This window comes from Labrus mixtus, chromosome 4 (assembly GCF_963584025.1).
Source record: "Labrus mixtus chromosome 4, fLabMix1.1, whole genome shotgun sequence".
NCBI classification, from domain to species: domain Eukaryota; kingdom Metazoa; phylum Chordata; class Actinopteri; order Labriformes; family Labridae; genus Labrus; species Labrus mixtus.
In genome coordinates, this window is record NC_083615.1 from 11036106 (window position 1) to 11054573 (window position 18468).

The 18468-nt window shown below is 38.1% G+C and overlaps 1 protein-coding gene across 3 annotated transcripts; it reads right to left on the bottom strand.

Moving 5' to 3' along the window:
- Positions 1-1616: 1616 nt before the first annotated feature.
- On the bottom strand, positions 1617-18197 carry parvb (parvin, beta). Of its 3 annotated transcripts, none has more exons than XM_061035826.1 (13): positions 18011-18197; positions 10788-10877; positions 9366-9436; positions 9157-9259; positions 7834-7974; positions 6271-6386; positions 5745-5803; positions 5569-5588; positions 4959-5020; positions 4796-4864; positions 4448-4549; positions 4287-4359; positions 1617-2348 (listed from the first exon to the last, which is right to left on the bottom strand). In XM_061035826.1, exons 1-13 carry the CDS (start codon positions 18123-18125, stop codon positions 2272-2274), a joined length of 1098 nt encoding a protein of 365 aa, XP_060891809.1. In that variant the 5' UTR covers positions 18126-18197; the 3' UTR covers positions 1617-2271. The 3 variants fall into 3 exon arrangements, with proteins under 3 accessions (XP_060891809.1, XP_060891811.1, XP_060891810.1); XM_061035828.1 differs by lacking the exon at positions 18011-18197 and adding an exon at positions 15287-15400; XM_061035827.1 differs by lacking the exon at positions 18011-18197 and adding an exon at positions 13499-14015.
- Between the last annotated feature and the right edge of the window lie 271 nt (positions 18198-18468).

The following is an 18468-nucleotide window of genomic DNA, read 5'->3' on the forward strand; positions in this document are numbered from 1 at the left end:
TCGATGTATTGTTTGGGAAAAGCCACGCTTCAGGAGGGCTGAGAGAAACGTGACACTCAGAGGCCTGAACCACTCAAACTCGACTCACACGTCCCCATCTGCCACCGGCTGGATCGATTTGTTGTCATCTGGTGTCCAGCCTTCACTATTCTCCAACAAATAAAACAAACTATAAGTAAAAAGAAAGACTGATAGGAAACGATGGAGACAAGAGAACAAAAAGCTTCGCTGTGCACCGGTGTTGTAGAAGAAAAGAAAAGAAAAAAGACCACCCATCAGCCAGACGAAGGGGCAATTTGGGGGATGTGGAAGGTTACCATAGCAACAAAGGAATGAGACAAGAAAAATAAAGGCCTAAAATAAACCCATAATTCCTTTAGCTGAACTGAAATTGCAGGAATTGGCTGTTCCAAAGCCAATCTCCTTCAAAAGCCAAAGCAAATCTAACCTATCACACAAATTCAAGATAATGAAATTCTCATTCTGTTTGATTCAAGGCATTTATTTCTTGATAGGTAAGATAAAAATAAGAAAAGACCTGCACAGTGATGAGCCATCGAGCACAGTTTAGACCCACTTCTCACCCTCTCAATAATTCAGCTCTCAAATGGATGTAGTAGCAGTGAACTGTACTGTACGTCTTGACAGGTCTAAAGGTGTCCCCTTCCGGATCCAGCTCTGCTAAAGAAGAGCACTGAAAGGTCCCGGACATCCTCAGAGGCTTGTCTGCAGGACCGATCAATACAAAGACACTCTCTGACTCAGGCTCTCCTGGGACAGAGAGCGACTGTAGCACTTACGGCAGGAGGCAACAGCTTTTAAATATGGCCTGACACTTGAAGTGCACAGTCCAAAGGAGCTAGATAAGAAGAGTTCACAGTTTTGTCAGATGTCAAGTAAAAGCTTTTAAAGAATAACTTCAGGCTATTAAAAGCATTTTGATACATTATATAAGAAGTAATATTTTAGAGTTTCTTAAAGGAAGTTTTTTCTGAAAGTTAGTTGAGCAGTTCAATTACACCTTTAAATCGATACCATTCAAGGTAGCACAAGGGTTAGCATAAAGGTGGAATTGGGAGGAAAAAGCTCTGAAACTATGCTTTGGTCAAAACTGAATTTAGACCAGCTCTGACTTTTTGATATACTGTAGGTTCATGTTTTTCAATATAAAATAATAACCTATTTACAGCTTTTTTATATTAATTAACTGTCACAGTAGATGGCTTAAGACCGAAAGTTGTCGAGTAAAAGCTAGCTATTTAAAGAGCCACAGCTAGCCAGAGCCAAGATCCAACTAAGTCATTTACCACGGTCAGCTTTCCTTAGCTGCTGTCTGCATATGTTAACATACGTTTACCTAAATAAAGCAGAAGCAAAATCCAGTCATGTTGGAGATGATTGACCCAGCAGAGTCTTGCTAGCGATACTAGCTAGCAGAGTAGCAGTTAAATACCATCATATTTTTTTAATCTGGAGATATTCTTTCGGTTTATTATGCTTAATTTAAATACATATGTGAATTGTAATCTTCTTTTGGCAGCAAAGATGTAAGTAGGTTTATTTTATGAACTATGTAGTTAAAGCGACCAAGAAAGCCGCAAGAGCATGTTTGTAGGTAATGTTCAAAAATGTATTTCTTGAATATTTTTGGCAAATGTGTGACATATTAATTAACGTACAATTTTCAGTATCATGACCAATGGTTACGGATTACAGTAACCAACTTAAAGAGCTAAATGTTAAAGGTTAGCTAAAGGTTAGCTGAGCTTTTGATATTTCAATGAAACTCTTTTGATGAAGGTGAACACGTTTATTTCTATTACTTTATTTCCATTTCTGTTCTTTAAATATTTACATAAAGCACTTTAAGATTATATATAAAATATAACAGCATTTTCAACTTTCTTAAACATTCCCTAATGACGAGTCGAGTTGAACACGCAGTAAAGTTTCCAGTGTTAACATTCTGCCCTCGTACATTTTTCCTGCAGCGACAGCGAAATATTCAAATTCAGGCTGAAGGTTGTGGGGTTTTCTGGGCTACAGTTAACGTGCGGGGAAGGAATAAATAAATTGTGACATTAGGGAAAGATTAAATACAAAGATTCTGAGCCTTTTCCTGGCTACTCCCCATGGGTCTTTTTAAGTCTGAAAAAATTATGACTTTCAGTCCCAGTTGGTCTCCTCCAGTGTCCAGACTGTAATGTAAAATATCCACACAGGCACTAGGGCAGTGTTCAGAGTGATACGGGGGGGGGGGGGGGGACACATTCAATCAGAGTTTTTGTAGTTGGTGAACAGGTTGTAGAGGACTCTGAGGGTGGATTTGAGGTTCAGGTTGACAACATCTGGAAAACAAAAATAAGACAGTAGAGATCATTATGGTGTGCTAAAACTGTTTGAGGAAGCTTCTGGCAAAGAATTAAGTAATTATTTGGCGGACGCAAAATCAAAAATGATTACAGAAAGATTTAACCTTTGCGATGCTGAAGCCAGAGGACACTCCTTGTCAACAGGCAAGTCAAGCAACTGCTTGGGCCAATGCCAGTAATATGCCCCTGTGGGCTGACAATCCTTAAACTGCAGCAGTTGCTCAAAATGTGCAAATTTCTCAATGACAGTAAAAAACCTCCCTAAGGTGGCCCCATCTACAGCACTCACTCACAATTCCCAGCTTAGTATCTCATGCATTATTCCTATGAAAAAGTAAATCAATGAAAGTCACTGAAGGAAAATTGAATTATCTGTCTGGGAGTGGAAAGAAATAGGAAGAGTAAGAGTGTCAGGACAACGGCAGACATAATGGTGGTTGGATGGGCCCCCAATTAATTTTTGCCTCGGTTCCCAACAAACTCTTCTGTGATTGATGTTGGACTACTTTCCTTTAAAATGTCATTCTTAAATTTGTGGAGGAGATTTAGCTTAAAATAACATAATTACTTACAAATGTTTTTCATGTGTTCCTTTTAGGGCACAAAATAAATAGTTCTCTTCGTCTTTAAGATGGTGTTCTACTTTTTAGTTTTAATGTAATTCTGAAGCTTTCATCACCTGCATTTCCCTGTTAGCATGGGTGACACTGTTGATATCATTAAGAGCTCCAGGATCTGCGCTTTCATTTATAATGAACCTGCATTTGTGCGCAAACCTCAGCGAGTCATATGCTAATCAGGACACATGTTGTAGAAGGAGCACAGTTGTGGCGCTATGAAGATAGTAGCTATTATATCCAATTACTGCAGAAATCTGAGAAGTGATTGCTTTTTCTGCTCGGGACATGTTTCCTCTTCAGCTTAGTCCAGAAAATGTTTAAAGAAGGGACATCCATTTGCATAAGTGTGGAGAGAAACAATATTTACACATTTGGAAAGTCTACAGTAGCTCAAACTGGTTAGAAATTCAAATATTGAACAACCACACACCAACCAGCGAGTCTATTGAATGCTTTGGCATTATACTGGCTTGTACACACTGGGCACAGACTGGGCACCAGAATGCTGGGCTGAGGATAATAAAATGAATACAGACAAAAGTAGTAACACTCAATGAGCAGTTTGGACAAAAACTAATGCGAAACAGAAATGCTAATTGAAGTACCTTATGTATGGTTGGATTCGAAATATACCAATTGAAAATCAACAAAATTGGACATAAGGGACTAAATCTTTCAGACACACAAAGTGGAATAAGAAGTTTAATGATCAAATCTTGAATATAGTGGAGTAGAGGTATATAGTACCATAAAATAGAATTCATGAAGTACCTCAAATTGTACTTATGTAGAAGGCTACCTAAGTAAATGTAGAAAATTACTTTCCACCACTGGCTGCCAGTCATCTGTATACAATCGTATTTTAAAATTTTCCCTGAAATCATTTATGACTCCACAGGGGGGTGTGAAGCATATTAAATGTTGATAAAAAGCACATTTGAGAAAACATAATCTGTAATAAGAGTAAAACAATGTGAAACTGGAAAGTCACATTTTGATTATCAAAGTATAAGCTCTGATATTCTCTTTGATAAGAACGGGCTACTTTATTCAAACTGGTCAACAGAGTGAAGCTTCAGGCTGCATGAACTTCTTCCTCTATGTGAGTGTGTGAGGGGTGATGCAAGGTTGCCATCTACTGGAAAAAAATATGGCTGCTACAGTAGGATACCAACAACTTCACTCCCTCCAAAAAAGTGAATAAGTCATCTTATCTTCCCCAGAAACTTAACAGTATATGTCTTCTCTAATAACTAGTATACGTTCTCTACTGACTGACTATCTATAAAAATACCTTCTGGTCTGGCTTTGGGTTTCTTCAGGCCTCCATCCTGCATCAGCTCAAAGGCAAACGCCACATTGTGGACCTAAGAAAAAGGAAACTCAGTGAAGTTGCAAGATGTCAAAACCTGCTTATTTGAGCAAGAAACTTCACTTCATGAGTAAAAAAATGACCTTCTGTTCGAAGCTCTCAGGGGTGAGGAAGAAGTTGTAGAGAGGGACAAAGTAGTCTTCTAGCAGCCCCATCAGCAAAACCAGGTACACTCCATCAGCAAACTGGACACACACACACACACACACACACACACACACACACACACACACACACACACACACACACACCATGAATATTTATGTCACATCAAATATTAAAGCTGCATAAAAGTTGAAATTGGATGAGGAGTATTTAGAAATTAAACTTGTGCATGCAAATATGGGGACGATGAGATGATGGATCTGTTACATTGCACATAAAAAACCCGACTAATTGATTGTTTGTGGATAAACCATCACATCTCTTACCTGAGATTCCAGCTCTGTAACCTCCAGGTTCAGCTTGTTCAGGTGTTTGTTTACGAAGGTGATGAGAGACTGGTGAAAGGATCAACAAACTTTTAATCAATTATACAAGTAAAACATTTACTACTTCACTGTCCATTATTAGGGAAAGAAAGGTCTTACATACCGATTTCACTACGTTGAGCTTGTCAGGCGCGTGATCCAACAAAGTGTCGAATGCGTCTCTCTCTGTTGTAAAAAGAAAAAGGTTAAGAGCACTTCAAGGAATATTCCAGAAAGTATGAAAAGGTAGATCTATTTTTTTTTCAAAATGTGGAATTCAAACCTCTTTCAATAAACTTAAATAACTAATGTGTCATAAAAGGAAAGAATATGGTAACTATTTTTTGTTTGTATGTTAAATAGTAAGCCAACATTGTAGCTAACAGCGGGCTAGCTGAGCATTAAATACATTTGGACAAATCCGACATAAGTTCTTCATACCGGAGTTTTAGGACAGTATTGAGGTGGATTCTGTTTTCTGTGGACAAAGCCATACTCGCCGTTTCCCCTCGTCTCCAGTCTTTACACTATTCTTAAATGTATGACGTTTATCAAACAGCTATGAGAATAGAATATTAAAAAAGGCCCTGCTCTTAAACTGAGATTACAGATGAGATTATCTGGGTCCTCTTTGATTAAAGGAACATGCATTGAAATGCATTGAAACCTCAAAGAGCGGTTTGAGCAAATTAAAAGAGAGACATTAAAAATTGTGACATGAGGTACAAACTCACCAAACCTTCCCATCATCATTCTGAAAAACAAAACAAACAAAACACAACTTTTCAGGTCCTTTCATTCTTTACACAGGACTTAAATGAAACAATAAATATGAGTTGAACTCAACAGTACAACAAAGATAGAAGACGAGGGAAAATGTGAATGTTTATAAAACTGTATGAGCTCTTACTCTGTGGTGCTCGTCAGCTCCTTGGTCACTAAAGCAGTCTGCAGGATGCCCTCGCGCTTCTGCTCAAAATGAAATAAAGAATACTTAAATTACTTTATTACAGAACAACTACTAATGTTAATGTACATTATAAAAGTTACAGGTATGGAGGAAACCTTAACAAACAATGAAAGATGGCACTATACTGCCCTCAACTATTATTCATATTTTTACATTTCTACACAGCTGTTTGGTTGCCTTAAGAGGTTCCATTTAGGTTGTTAGATACATTACTTGTATTAAAGATGTAATGTGTGATTTTCTGAGTGAACAGGTTTTTGTATAATTTAGATGTATACCCGTGTTTATTTTGTGCTGTGTTATTTGTATGTAAGCCGCTATTGGTTCTGTCTGACTTCATTAAAGACCTCTCAATAATGTTAGTTATAAATACAAAATAACCAAATAAATAAATAAACTTCACACCTCTTTATTCACCCCTACATCATAGCTTTTTTAATGACGCCTGATTAGATACGTGACCTACCTTGACTACCACCACCTGCACAGAAACATGCTCCGGCAGTCTGATGGGGGCCTGGAAGTGCATTGCGAGAGCCACCAGCAGGTAGACGATGGCCACCAGGTTCTTTGAATGGATGGCTGTAACCAAATAAAAAAATCAAAGACAGACTTTCAGCTGCAAGCTAAAATAATTATTGGAGCACTTTCCTAAAGATGAAAGGTAACAGTTTTTGTCCAGAGACAAAAGACAAATTAAAAAGGAGAAGTTAATGGAGCATGAATTAAATTAACTCTGAGGTTAGCTCCTCTGGGAAATGAATGTTTGAAAGTCTTTAAAAGTCTGTACAGGATTAAACACTCTATATTTGTAATGCAAATTAGGAGAGTTAATTATGTGATTAAAGGAGCAGTTCATTAACCCTGTACATGACGTTCAGTTTGTTTGTCACGAGGACGAGTATACAGTCTATAAAAACTAGAGCCCAATCCAAATTGGATTTTTGAGACTGAAAACCGCCAGAGTCAGCAAAACTAAGAGTTAAATTTAAAATGATATGAAGCTCATATGATGAATTTATTATCAGCAATGAGAAATCCTTGCTGAAGAGGGGTGTGCATGATGAATGTACACCAAGCAGCAACCTCCGGTGTTGAAAGATGAAGCCAAAGCAGAAGTACAAAATCCTGCAGTTTGTTGAGTGTCCACTTGAGGCTGGCTCCAAGAGCCACAGAAGCCACATTCAAAAAGCCCATTTTCACAGCAGAAATTAACATGTTTTAAAGCCTGGTACAAAAAAAACAAAATAGGTCTAATTAGTTATTGTCCTCATGGGCACACACTGTACAGGGGGCAATTTTTTTTTATAACTCATCAGTTTTGATTTTATGAACGATACGTGTTATCCATAGTTAGTCGTGTAGCTGATTGATTGACAGGTGGGCGGGATGTAACGGTTTGTCAGAAGGATTAAAACCCTCCTCAGCTCCAGTTCTTATCCTGTTGTTAGGTTGACTGAAAGTTGGACTAAGAAAGGATTTCTATCTTGGCAGCTACTGCCAATGAGCCTCTGGAGCCCCCTGCTGTAACAGATGGGTGATGTCACTCAGGCTTTGTCCATTAATATTTATAGTCTATGATTTACACCTGTGAATTAAAAAAGGCTGTTTTCCTATACAAAAACTTTAAGAAGAATGTTAAATGTATTTCAAACTATCAACAAATTCTAGTGCTGATCACCACCTGTTTAACTTTCTGCTACACGTGGCTGCAGAAAGTTCAATATCTAGGCTGAGCTTCAGCAGCCCACTTAATGACAACATGACAACCCCTGTCATTGATTTCTGCATCACATGTCAATAAAAGAGTTTTATCTCCGGTGCACAATAGTAAACATACATGTAAAAGACATCATCACTTCGTTGTGCTCTGGTTAGATAGATGTTTACTGTCTATTTTACATTTTACAAAATAACAGAATTAATCCATAACTTGTAAATTCCCTAGCTTAATAGAATCAGACTGTTTTTTTTATCTGTAGACTTTCTATTTAGGGTGACAGTTCACTGAAGTTCACGTAAAACTCACAGTCAACACTCCACTCAATGGTCCAGCCGTGAGGTCTCAGAAGTTCATTGACCGCCTCCAGAACCGTCTGAAGCTTCTGTTTCTGTCCGATCTCTGACTGTGTCACCTCGGCCACATTCAGCTTCCTGCCGGACAACTTCTCTGTCAACAACAGGAGAGACAAATACAAAAGATTAGACTTTCCATACACAGAAGAGAATTATGAATAATTGAATTCGGCATCATGAAGCTGTTTTATGTTGTATTGAAAGGGTGAACTAGAACAAACAATGGGCTCAGAGGGGAAAAAAAGAAACTCATACACAGATTTAAAAATGGAAAAAATCCAAACTAGGTCAACCAGTGAAAAAAAACCTTAGGCTAGGAAAAAGACTGTTGTAAAAAAAGTGCACAAAAAAAAGTCCTTTCATGTCTGTATCAGTTTGGGTTGTGCTTGCTGGACACAAGGACATGATGATCTTGAAAAAGTATTAATGTGAAAGTTTCAGAACAAAGATGACTTGGAAAGAGAGAAGTCTCTGCTCTGAGGGATCTTATGGAAGAGGATTTAGGAAGCTTTTCTTTTGTGTAGGCAGGTTGAAATATAATAGAACAATAGAAACAGCTTTTAAAAAGGAAATAAAAGCTGCAAAAGTGATCCAAAAAAGTGTGAATTTTCTTTCAAGAAGCTCAAACAGTAATAAAGCAATTCCACATCACAGCACGTTTCCTGCTGCTTGTTTTTATGACACATCTGCAACATATGTAACATAAAGTGTTGTATAACTTGGCTTTTGGAAAATTAAGATGTTGATGATTTTTTCCAAACGTTTCATGCTTATCAAACAATTTGTCAGGCTACAATCCTGTTTTACAGAAGACCAAAAAATGAGAGAGAAGAAGAAGAAGAAGAAACCGGTTGGAGTGCACAGAGAAAAGTGAGAGGAGCTGAAGAGAGAGTTTAAGTCCTTTCTATCCAAATAAGCAAGACATAGGTGTCAACAAAAAACGTTTTTAAAGGGCTTTATTTTCTGTTTTTCAGTGTGGTTTGTGTGTTTGTGGAATAACAACATCATCTTATGTTAGCCCACGTAGGTGAATGTGATGTTTTCAGCCTGTTGTAACAAAAAACAGACACAAGGGGGACCCCTCTAACGGTCTAAAGACACAGCAGCTATACCGTTTTGCTATTTAAAAATGCAGACTGCGGCTGTTATTTCAACATGTTAGATGATGTTGGATAAAAGTCTCAGAGATGCAGAGATGCAATCAAGTACTTTTTGTTTTTTTTCTGCTCATGTATGAATACAACAAGTTAGAGATGAAGCTGTTTTGATTTCTTACCAAATAACTTCTGGAGCACTTGTCCATCATAACAGTCCTCTTCCAGGTCTTTGACTATGATCCTGTCTTCCTCCAACTCACTGTTGATCCAGTCGATCAGGACCTGGATACACAAATCAGAAAGCAAGAGTGTGCTGTTTCATTCACTTCGTTTGTTAATGCTCTGATTGTAATTTAATGTTCGTGCACAAAATGTGAAACCTCAGTACCTTCAGAAGATCTTTAAATTTAAGATTGTCCCGTGACGTTGGGTCTAACATGATCCTCTCAGCATTTTCCTCTAATGAAGATGATACAAGGGAGAATATGTGAGCATGTTTCTAAACACTCAAACTGCCTTTGAATACAATCACATTTTGTCTCACATTAATTAACACATCAGTCACTAAAAACAAACACACACATGCATTGTTTCACACGCTGTTCCTTCCCCCCCCCACATGTGTGACTGAAGACAAAGGCGTCTCCCTGCCACCCACTTTCATTTCCTGCTCCTCAACGTCAAAGTCTCCATGTGTCACCCTGTTTCGAAGTGTTACCTCAGTCACCTCCGACACTGAGCATTAAAATATGGAAAATATTGGAATTGCAACTGCAGTGTGAACAACAGCTACATATGAGCCCTATAAATGAGCCCTATAGAATATAGAATAATTTTATAGCTTGTATTCTAGATAAAATGTGTTTTTACTAGGGCGGTCAGCATCACAATTAATTAAGGTCTGAAATGATTGCATTCTTGTTATTTATTTATTTAGACTCTCTAAACGTATACTAGATGCAACCTTGACCAAAGTGAGAAAGCATTTTAAACACTAAATCTCCCACAGTGTGACGTAACAGGAAATTGGCTTCCATGTCATCATGGTCAATAAGAGTTGAAGGTGAGCGTTTGGTTTGAAATGTGAAAACATGCATGCTCCTGTAATGTATCTATCTTCCAACCCACTGAATCAGCAGCTGATTTGATGGCCATTAGCTTCCGTTAGCAAGCCACGGCGTAGCAACCAATCAGGACATGCTGCACAATTTGTATTTCAGCGTTCCAACAGAGACAGTAAGGTAACTCATTTGATTTGTAGCACTTGGGAAAGCACTGAATAATATCAGGGCTGTCAGCATTAACTAGTTAATCTTAGAGAATTAAGTATTGAAATTAATGATTGTTTTTCATGGTATTTTGTCCCTTTAGGCGCAGCGTGGATAAACTTCCAAAGTGTCTCCCTATAGTCACAGTGATGGAAAAGAACAACAGTGCTGCATCTTTGAATGTCTCACTTCACTTGACGAGTCAAAAGTAATATCCACCTTATGACATCAAATATTTCACCTTTTTTTGCAGTTCACTTGAGCTGTTGACATAAAGTTTATGATCTGAAACGTGTTCCCTTTTCCGTGGTTAAGTTAGTGTCATAAACTTTGATCTAACGGGAGGTCCTTACTTTATTTCAAAATAAAAGCGGGGTTCAATTTAAAGAGCAAGTAAAGAACCCTCAGCTTAGGGCTTCAAAATAAAATCTTAACAAAATAAACTATTTTTAAATGCCAAATTATGGAATTTCAAACGCGCGATTAAAATGTGATTAATCGTTTGACGTCGCTAGTGTGTTTATAAGTGTGTGTTTACATACCCAGCAGTGTGTCCTCTGGATGGATGTCCGTCCCGGGGGGAAGCATAGGAGCATTGATGGCATTCTTCCCCTCCTCTTGGAGATCACTCACTAGTCAAACAATCAAAACAGAAAAACTACTCAGAAAAAAAAAAAAATAGGCACAATAAAACAATCTAAATATACAATCAAGCTAAAGAAAAAGACCTGCTTGATATTGTTTTTGTAGTTCAGTTTATGAAAGATCTCAAATTAATTATTTCGTTATCTTTGAATCTTGATTTCTCAAGATAGTGGGATAATTATTTTACAAGAGACCTTTTTCCAACATCATAGGATCATTTCTGAAAACTTAGAAATGAGTGTGTTTCTCATTTGCTACAGGTGTCAGGAAGTTACTGATGCATGCTGGGGCTGGTACTAAACTCTGATCAAATCTATCATAAATATGCAGAACCAAGCTTTTGTTTTCTCTTGGTAACCAGTCAAATATCTCGTTGTGTAGCGATAACTCTATGAAACATTTCACTGCTGATCATAAAAACTTCAGTGCTGCGAGGCAGAAAACCAACAGGTGTTTTATCATTACGATTATGAAATGATATAGATAGAGAACATCTTTGTCAGTGTGGTCATAGATAACAACCACCAACAGTGGTGTCAGTCTGTCACTAATTTTGAGACCTCACCTCCTCTGTAAACAGTCATTGAACCTCCACTTTTTTCTCTATTTGGTGTCAGCTGAAGTTCAACTCAATGACAATTGAAGAGGTTTCATGGGACATTTAATCCTTTAATCCAGAATCTGTGACAGGTTTTGGGGAGAACAACAACATTATATGCTACATTTGTATCAACATCTTTTGTTGGCCTAGAGGAGGAAGATGAGGTTTTGTGCCTTGGAGAAGGTTCCGTCATACTGATGAACACTTTCTTAAAGAGGTTACAAAGGGCTTTCATGTTTTAAAAATGTCACTTCAGTCACTCGGTCTCATATTCTGTAACCGAATGGCAACTCAAAAATGATTTATTTAGAACTGTTGTGACGTCCCTCCCGTCAGCTATTGTGTTTATTTCCGTCTGTCTGTGTGTGTTTGTCCCCGCAGGTCGCTGGTATGGGCGGTATTCCACCACACCTGAGCAGACCTGGCCAGTCTTCGAGATGAAGTCTATTTAAGATCGGGCAGCCATCCTCTCAATCGCTCTCATCCACTCCCAACGTTACACCATCACCACAGCTCCTCATTGCACCATGTTCTGTTGTACCTCCACACACACTGATTCACTGACAAACACACCTCACCCTCGTTGTAAAAAGTTATTATTTTTAATTTTTTGTAATAAACTTTTAAACCGTTTAATTAAAACCGTACGTCCCCCATGCTTTTGTCAGGCCGTGAGAGTCGGGCCGTGACCCTGTTTACTTTAAAAAGTCAGGTATTATACAATCCTACACAATAAATTAGGTCAAATAGTTTCTATTAATAAAGATAAACTTAACAAAGTAACGTACTGTGCTAATGGGACTTTAGGGAGTGTGTCATGCCAGACTACGTTGTCATGCTGGGAGTCGCAAACATTGTTAAAAACATCTTATTTATGCTTCTATGTGGATGTTAGGCGGCTGCCAGACGACTGACACTTCATCCAACTTCTCATGTCACTTGGGACTCCTGTCATTTTCACTACAGACAACATGATGGGGAAGAACTGTCCATCAACATCTTATTGTGAAAAAGTAACCGGCACTTAATGGTATACATGCTTTTATTGTTGTTCTTTATGTTTATGTGGTTGGAAATCTAGTGTGAAACATTTAAGTCCATTAAAGATGATAACACAAAGAGAGCAAAACACTACCACACACTCTTGAGTCATGCTTTGAATAAAATCTATTTTTGTAGGGATGCTTTCAGTTTAGACTTCAGAGACACTCCGGGGATATAAAAGCTTTCTTCCTCTAATGGCTGTGCAGCTTTTATCATCCTGCACGTCAATTAGTAAGACCTGCAACAGGCTGGACCACAATCAATGTCTGAAATATCTATAATTTAATTGACTCGACTATTTATAAAAACTGACAGGAGAGGAAGATGCGCTTTTAGTTTTGTTTTAGAAAAAGAAAGCATGGATGTTTCTTTTAGAAATATGGTGAAATCAATGGTGAATCAGCGTATTTATGGTACAGTCTTGATAATCATCTTAACTTCAAAGTGCACAAAGAGAGGACACACAAAATGTTCCCAGGGAAGAGGAGTCCCTACAGGTTTCATATCTGATTCAGCCTTCACATAAGGAGCGCCAAGCTCTGAATCTCAGCACAGATCAGCGTTTTGCTTTGTAATTACTGAGCCGGCTTGCAGCGTTTCATCATAATTGTGCTGCCTCCTCCCTCTATATGGAACTGACTGCATAGCTGCTGCATTGGCGCTAACAGAGTCAAGTAAAATGCCGTTAAAATTGAAAAAATAACTGGCTACAGTGAACTTAATAGAGCAGATTCATACAGAACGATTTGCTAGGATTTCACACTCCAAGTCCTGAAATAAAACCGCAACATTCGCACAATCGATTACATTTTAGGTAAACATTTAATAGTGTCACTCACACGTTGATGACTTCTTACAACAGCCAGCAGAACACATTTCTGGATATCAAAGTGCAGTGAACTAACAACTAAAGCTTCCCCATTTCTACTTCCAGGTTCCTCTCAAAAAACAACATTAAATTACCTTGTTTCTTCCTCTTTGTCCCACACAGCAGCCCTGCCATGTCCCCGCTATGAACCTATGTATTCTCCCTCCGATGGCAGCAAGGGAAGGTAGAAAATGTAGGAGCAGTATGAGTATATATAAACGGTGTTTGTGTGTGTGAACCGGAGTCTGTGGGGCTGAGCAGTGGACGGGGGCGTCATCACGTGTTTATTTCTGTCACAACCCTCCAACCCACCTCTACGGTCCAGTTACAAGAGACCCTGAGCGATGTGTGTGTGTGTGTGTGTGCGTGTGCGTGTGCGTGTGTGTGTGTACATGGGACAGGAAGGAGACAACACACTGGATGCACCAAAGTAAATGGACAACACCAGTCATCTCTGGTGCTGTTAACCCGTGGACACAGGACAGACTTGACTGACCTACAGGTATAGTTTCAACTCCTTTCATTTGTTATTTTATATCACTTAGAAATAATTCCTCGTTCACAGTCTATCTTCTTTTAGTTAAAACTGACCCGCTAGTTATTTCAAAGCAGTATCAGAGAACAGCCTAATAGACTGACCAGTGAATTAGCCAAGGAGCATGTGAATGGAGCCTTTAATATGTTTTACTGCAGCAGATAATCAATCAGGCACTGGCTGTATCCCTGTTAACACAATTACACTAATTGAATACGAAGCTAAGTCCGCAGTCGTGAACATTTATCTACCTTGCATAATACAATGCAAAAAAAGGTGCATTACACACCATAACAGGAAAGTGTGCAGTGGCGCAGTATGGCTATGGTTTCTTATAAGGTTATAAGACACAAAATAATCTTTAAAAAAAAAAAACATTTGCAGTGTTGATGTAAGGCTAATGTTTTTGGTCCCACTGCTCCCAAGGGATGGAGGGAAGTGTTTCACTGTGGCACCAGGGGGGATATAAATAATGCAGCAGCATGGAGAAGACCTTAAATATAGCTCTGGTTATTTACACCAACCAGCAGCAGTGAGTAACAGCAGTCAGGAGATGACAGTGAGTGTGTGACACAGGGGGCATTCAGCAGATATTAACCATGACAGCTCTCAATGTATATTGATTAAAATTTCAATTAAACAACACTGTGAGGTTTTAATTCTTCTGCCACATATCTCTATTCTGCAAAGTGAACACTTACTCCATGACACTCTGTTTGTCCTGGAAAAGCCATCCCCCCTCTTCTTTCTCTTCCTTTTTAAAATGCTTTCCTTTTGTTTTTCTTATTGAAGTCAAGGGTCAAATATCAGCGGGACTCAAACATTGTTCAGACAGTTAAGACCTCTGAGACAAGTTTTGGAAGTCTTAAACTTTAATAACGTGGTATTTCAGTCTGAACTTACAGCTTCAGCAAATGTTTTCTGGTGAGGGGTCTTGCACATTGCACACCTATACGTTTAAGTGACTGAGAAATGTTTGTGATTTGACTTTTTAATGTTAGAAAACTTCAATTTAAGAGCTTTCCTGTGAAGACTCTTTAATTGCATTAATGTTAGAAAATTACAATAACTCAAATGTAGTTTTTGCATTTCTTTAAGGGAATATCAATCGCCATTTTCCCTCAACCCAAATGAATGGGCTAACATCAGTCTTTAAATAATCTACAACATTTCTTGTCACAACCAATATATCTGTTTTTGTCGAGGAAGTAACCGTGCTTTTACATTTTGTAATATATCTTTCATTCTCCTGGCTTCTTGCTACATATAATGCCATAACACTTAACACAGTAAGCAAAATAGTGGAGTTAGTGGAAACAAGTTAAAAAGCAACAAACAGTTCACTTACTATTGTCTGCATCCATCTCAACACTTTAGTACGTAGTTACTAATGTTCACTAAACATGATCAGTTTGTGTATACTCTCAACTTTAAGATAATTCAGGGAGGATGTGATGTGCCACTTCTTTCAGTCCCTTATAAAGAAAAACGTTTTTTTTCCTTCACTAAACTCACTATCACAGCAGTCCTGCTGCTGGCAGAAGGGGTTGTGCTTTGTCAGAGAAATGCAGACTTCCTTTCTCTTTATCTGGGTAAACAGAAAGAAACATGATGGCTTCTTGAAAAAGTAGCTTTGGGGAAAAAAGTAGTTTTCTTGTTCAATTGCCTGAAGCAACACTGTCCCTCACATCAATGATACAACAGTGACAGCTTCTTATTACTGCACTGCATCGTGTTCTAAGTGTTGTTTCTAAGGTTCCTAAGTAAGCCCTTAATGATTACTCAGCGTAGTGTTAGGCAACTTTTCCAATGGTGACTCGTCCCCCTTGGGTGTTCCCTTTAAAAGGTTTAAGAGTACCACACCCAAATGTGGAAAAGAGGAACCACAGTCCTGCACATGAGACGTGTGGGGCAAAAAGATGTGCTCCATTATCTACACATCTGTATTTTCTTATGATAGACTGATTCATTATTCAAAAGTCACTGAGACCTTTTTCCTTCAGAGTAACATGCAAACTGTATCGTCACAGCTTTAACCCGCTCTGACCACACAGGGGCACTGCGCCTATACAAGCTCTCTATTCACTTGACCCCACAACATGATTCAACTGATTTAATCCATTATCAAACACTAGTGCTACATAAAGCAATAATATATTTCAAAAATGTGTATCCTGAAACTTAATGCTGAGGTCAGTTTGCACATGTCCTATCAAAATAAAAAATTTAAAAAAAATTCAATAAGTTCAAGTCTTTTAGCGTAACATCTTCCTTTCATCAAATAAATCAAACACATTTTTTAACCTTTTTACCAAATGAGCTTTCTATTTGATCATCAACGATCTTCCGCTAGCCTATAAACCATCTATACTTGAACATATTTAAATCATCTATCACTTTAAGCAAACTTTTTAAAACACAATTATATTTTAAACTAACATCCACTAGTTACAATTTATGTAACTATAAAAATGTATAGCCTACTTTTAACACATTTTAGGCTACTAAAATTATTATTCATTATTATTATGATTAGCTTTTTTTTCCTTAAAATGATTTATATGATTTAACCTATATTACAAACATTTATCCGTGTTAGCTAACTCTTCCAACAGTCCACCAGATACTTACATTTAAGCGATATAAAAAGACGGGGCTAACTAGTTCAGCCATTTATCCATTAGGCTACTTTTAGCTATCAGTATCAACTATTTTGAACTCTACCTAACTATTGTGTATATTCATTACAGTAGTTTACTCTGATCATATCAACCATGATAGCATATCATATTTGACTTCACTACTAGCTCGTTGGCTTAATAGTAAGTAGTAACTAGGCTATAGTTAGTTAGCAAGCTTGCAATTTAACTGCTGTAAAATAGGCTGAATTCAATTTACCCCATGGAAACTGCAGAGGTCAGGCCTATAGGAAGGATGTCATCAACAAAAATAACGTTCAATAATGAATAGCCTACAGTAATTCCTCATATGAGACACTTGTACAATAAATATTTGGCTTTTTTTTTTTTAAATAACTAAAAAATAAACCATTTATATCCATCAAATGCTCAACATATTATTTCAGATTAAATGGTTTTAAATAAGCTGCAGTCAGTTTTCTGATTCAGGAGTGTTTTCTATTTTGTTCAGCAATCTTCTTCCTTTTCTTTCTTAAAATGTCACATGTAGGCTACAGTAATCTATTTAACACCACAGTATTAGTTCTGGTTTAGGGAATCAGATTTAAGTTTCATTTAGAAATCTCAGACTGTTGTAAAATCGGAAACCAGTTCTTATTTTTAGATGTGGAATTTAATGAGGCTCTTTAAACAATTGCCGGGTTTCTGTCCTCCTGCAGGCGGACCTCCTTTAATGGAGAATACAAACACATGGCTGTAAACACACACACAGTAGACACACACACTATAGCCCACACACTGGGTTGTTAAACCCTGCAGCTGTCCCTTTGACCACACACTGACTGTCCCGAGGGAGGGCAGAAAATAGTTTGGACAACAACTGCAAAATGAGACAAGAAGTTCAAAAGAGAGTCTTTGTGTCCAAATGACGATGAAAAGTAAATCCTCTTACACCTTTATCTTCATAACCTTGCATTCCTGTCACCGGCCACTGACTGTATGATCTATTTATGGTTATTACCTCATGTCAAATGCCTGTGGAGGCACTCAGATGCTTTGTCTCGCCTCTTATTCACTTCTTACCCATTCGGAAGAATCAAAACTGTACCAAAGCTGAACATATGTTAATGAGTAAGCATTGCCTATATAAAGATGGATTTGAATAAAAGATTGCAAGATTATAATATTAGGCCAAAGAAAGACAGAACCATAGACAGAGAAAACAGTGTACCAGGGAGACACTATAAAAGTCTTCATGCTGTAAATCATGTGCACAGCCCATGATTACAGTGCCAGTGATGTCCCAGAGGAGAATATTTTAATAGGGCATCATGTGATTGCAGCACCATGGACAGAAACACAACAAGGGAAACAAACAGGAGGCTTTGAACAATGTTAGAAAATCAGGAAAAAAAATAAATGACATTTCTGACCTTCTTTGGCTTTTTTCTTCCGCACCAGTGTTCCTCCCAATTTGCCGAGGAAGGATTCGTCCTTTTTCATTTTTGCCGACTGCGAGGACGCAGATGTGTTAGTAGTCCCAGACATCTTTCGGTTCAGGAGTCTGTGTGCCTGTGTGCGCTATCGCGATGTGTCGGCTAATAATAATATCAACTCCTGCTTGTCATGCATTCAAGCGCCGTCGCACGAGCCAATCACAGCGAAAGGACAACAAACCCACACATTCACACGCTGTCTGGAAGAAAGAGGGCTGGTCGGCAGCATCAACGCGGACAGATTGACTCACATGTGTTAAAAGCTTCATCTGACTCACTGTTTACAGACGGTTCATGCCCACAGCGCCACCTAACGGCACGATGAGGAACTGATTTTATAAGGTACTGACCTAGAAGCCAACTTTATGTATTTACATTCATGACTAAACATGAAA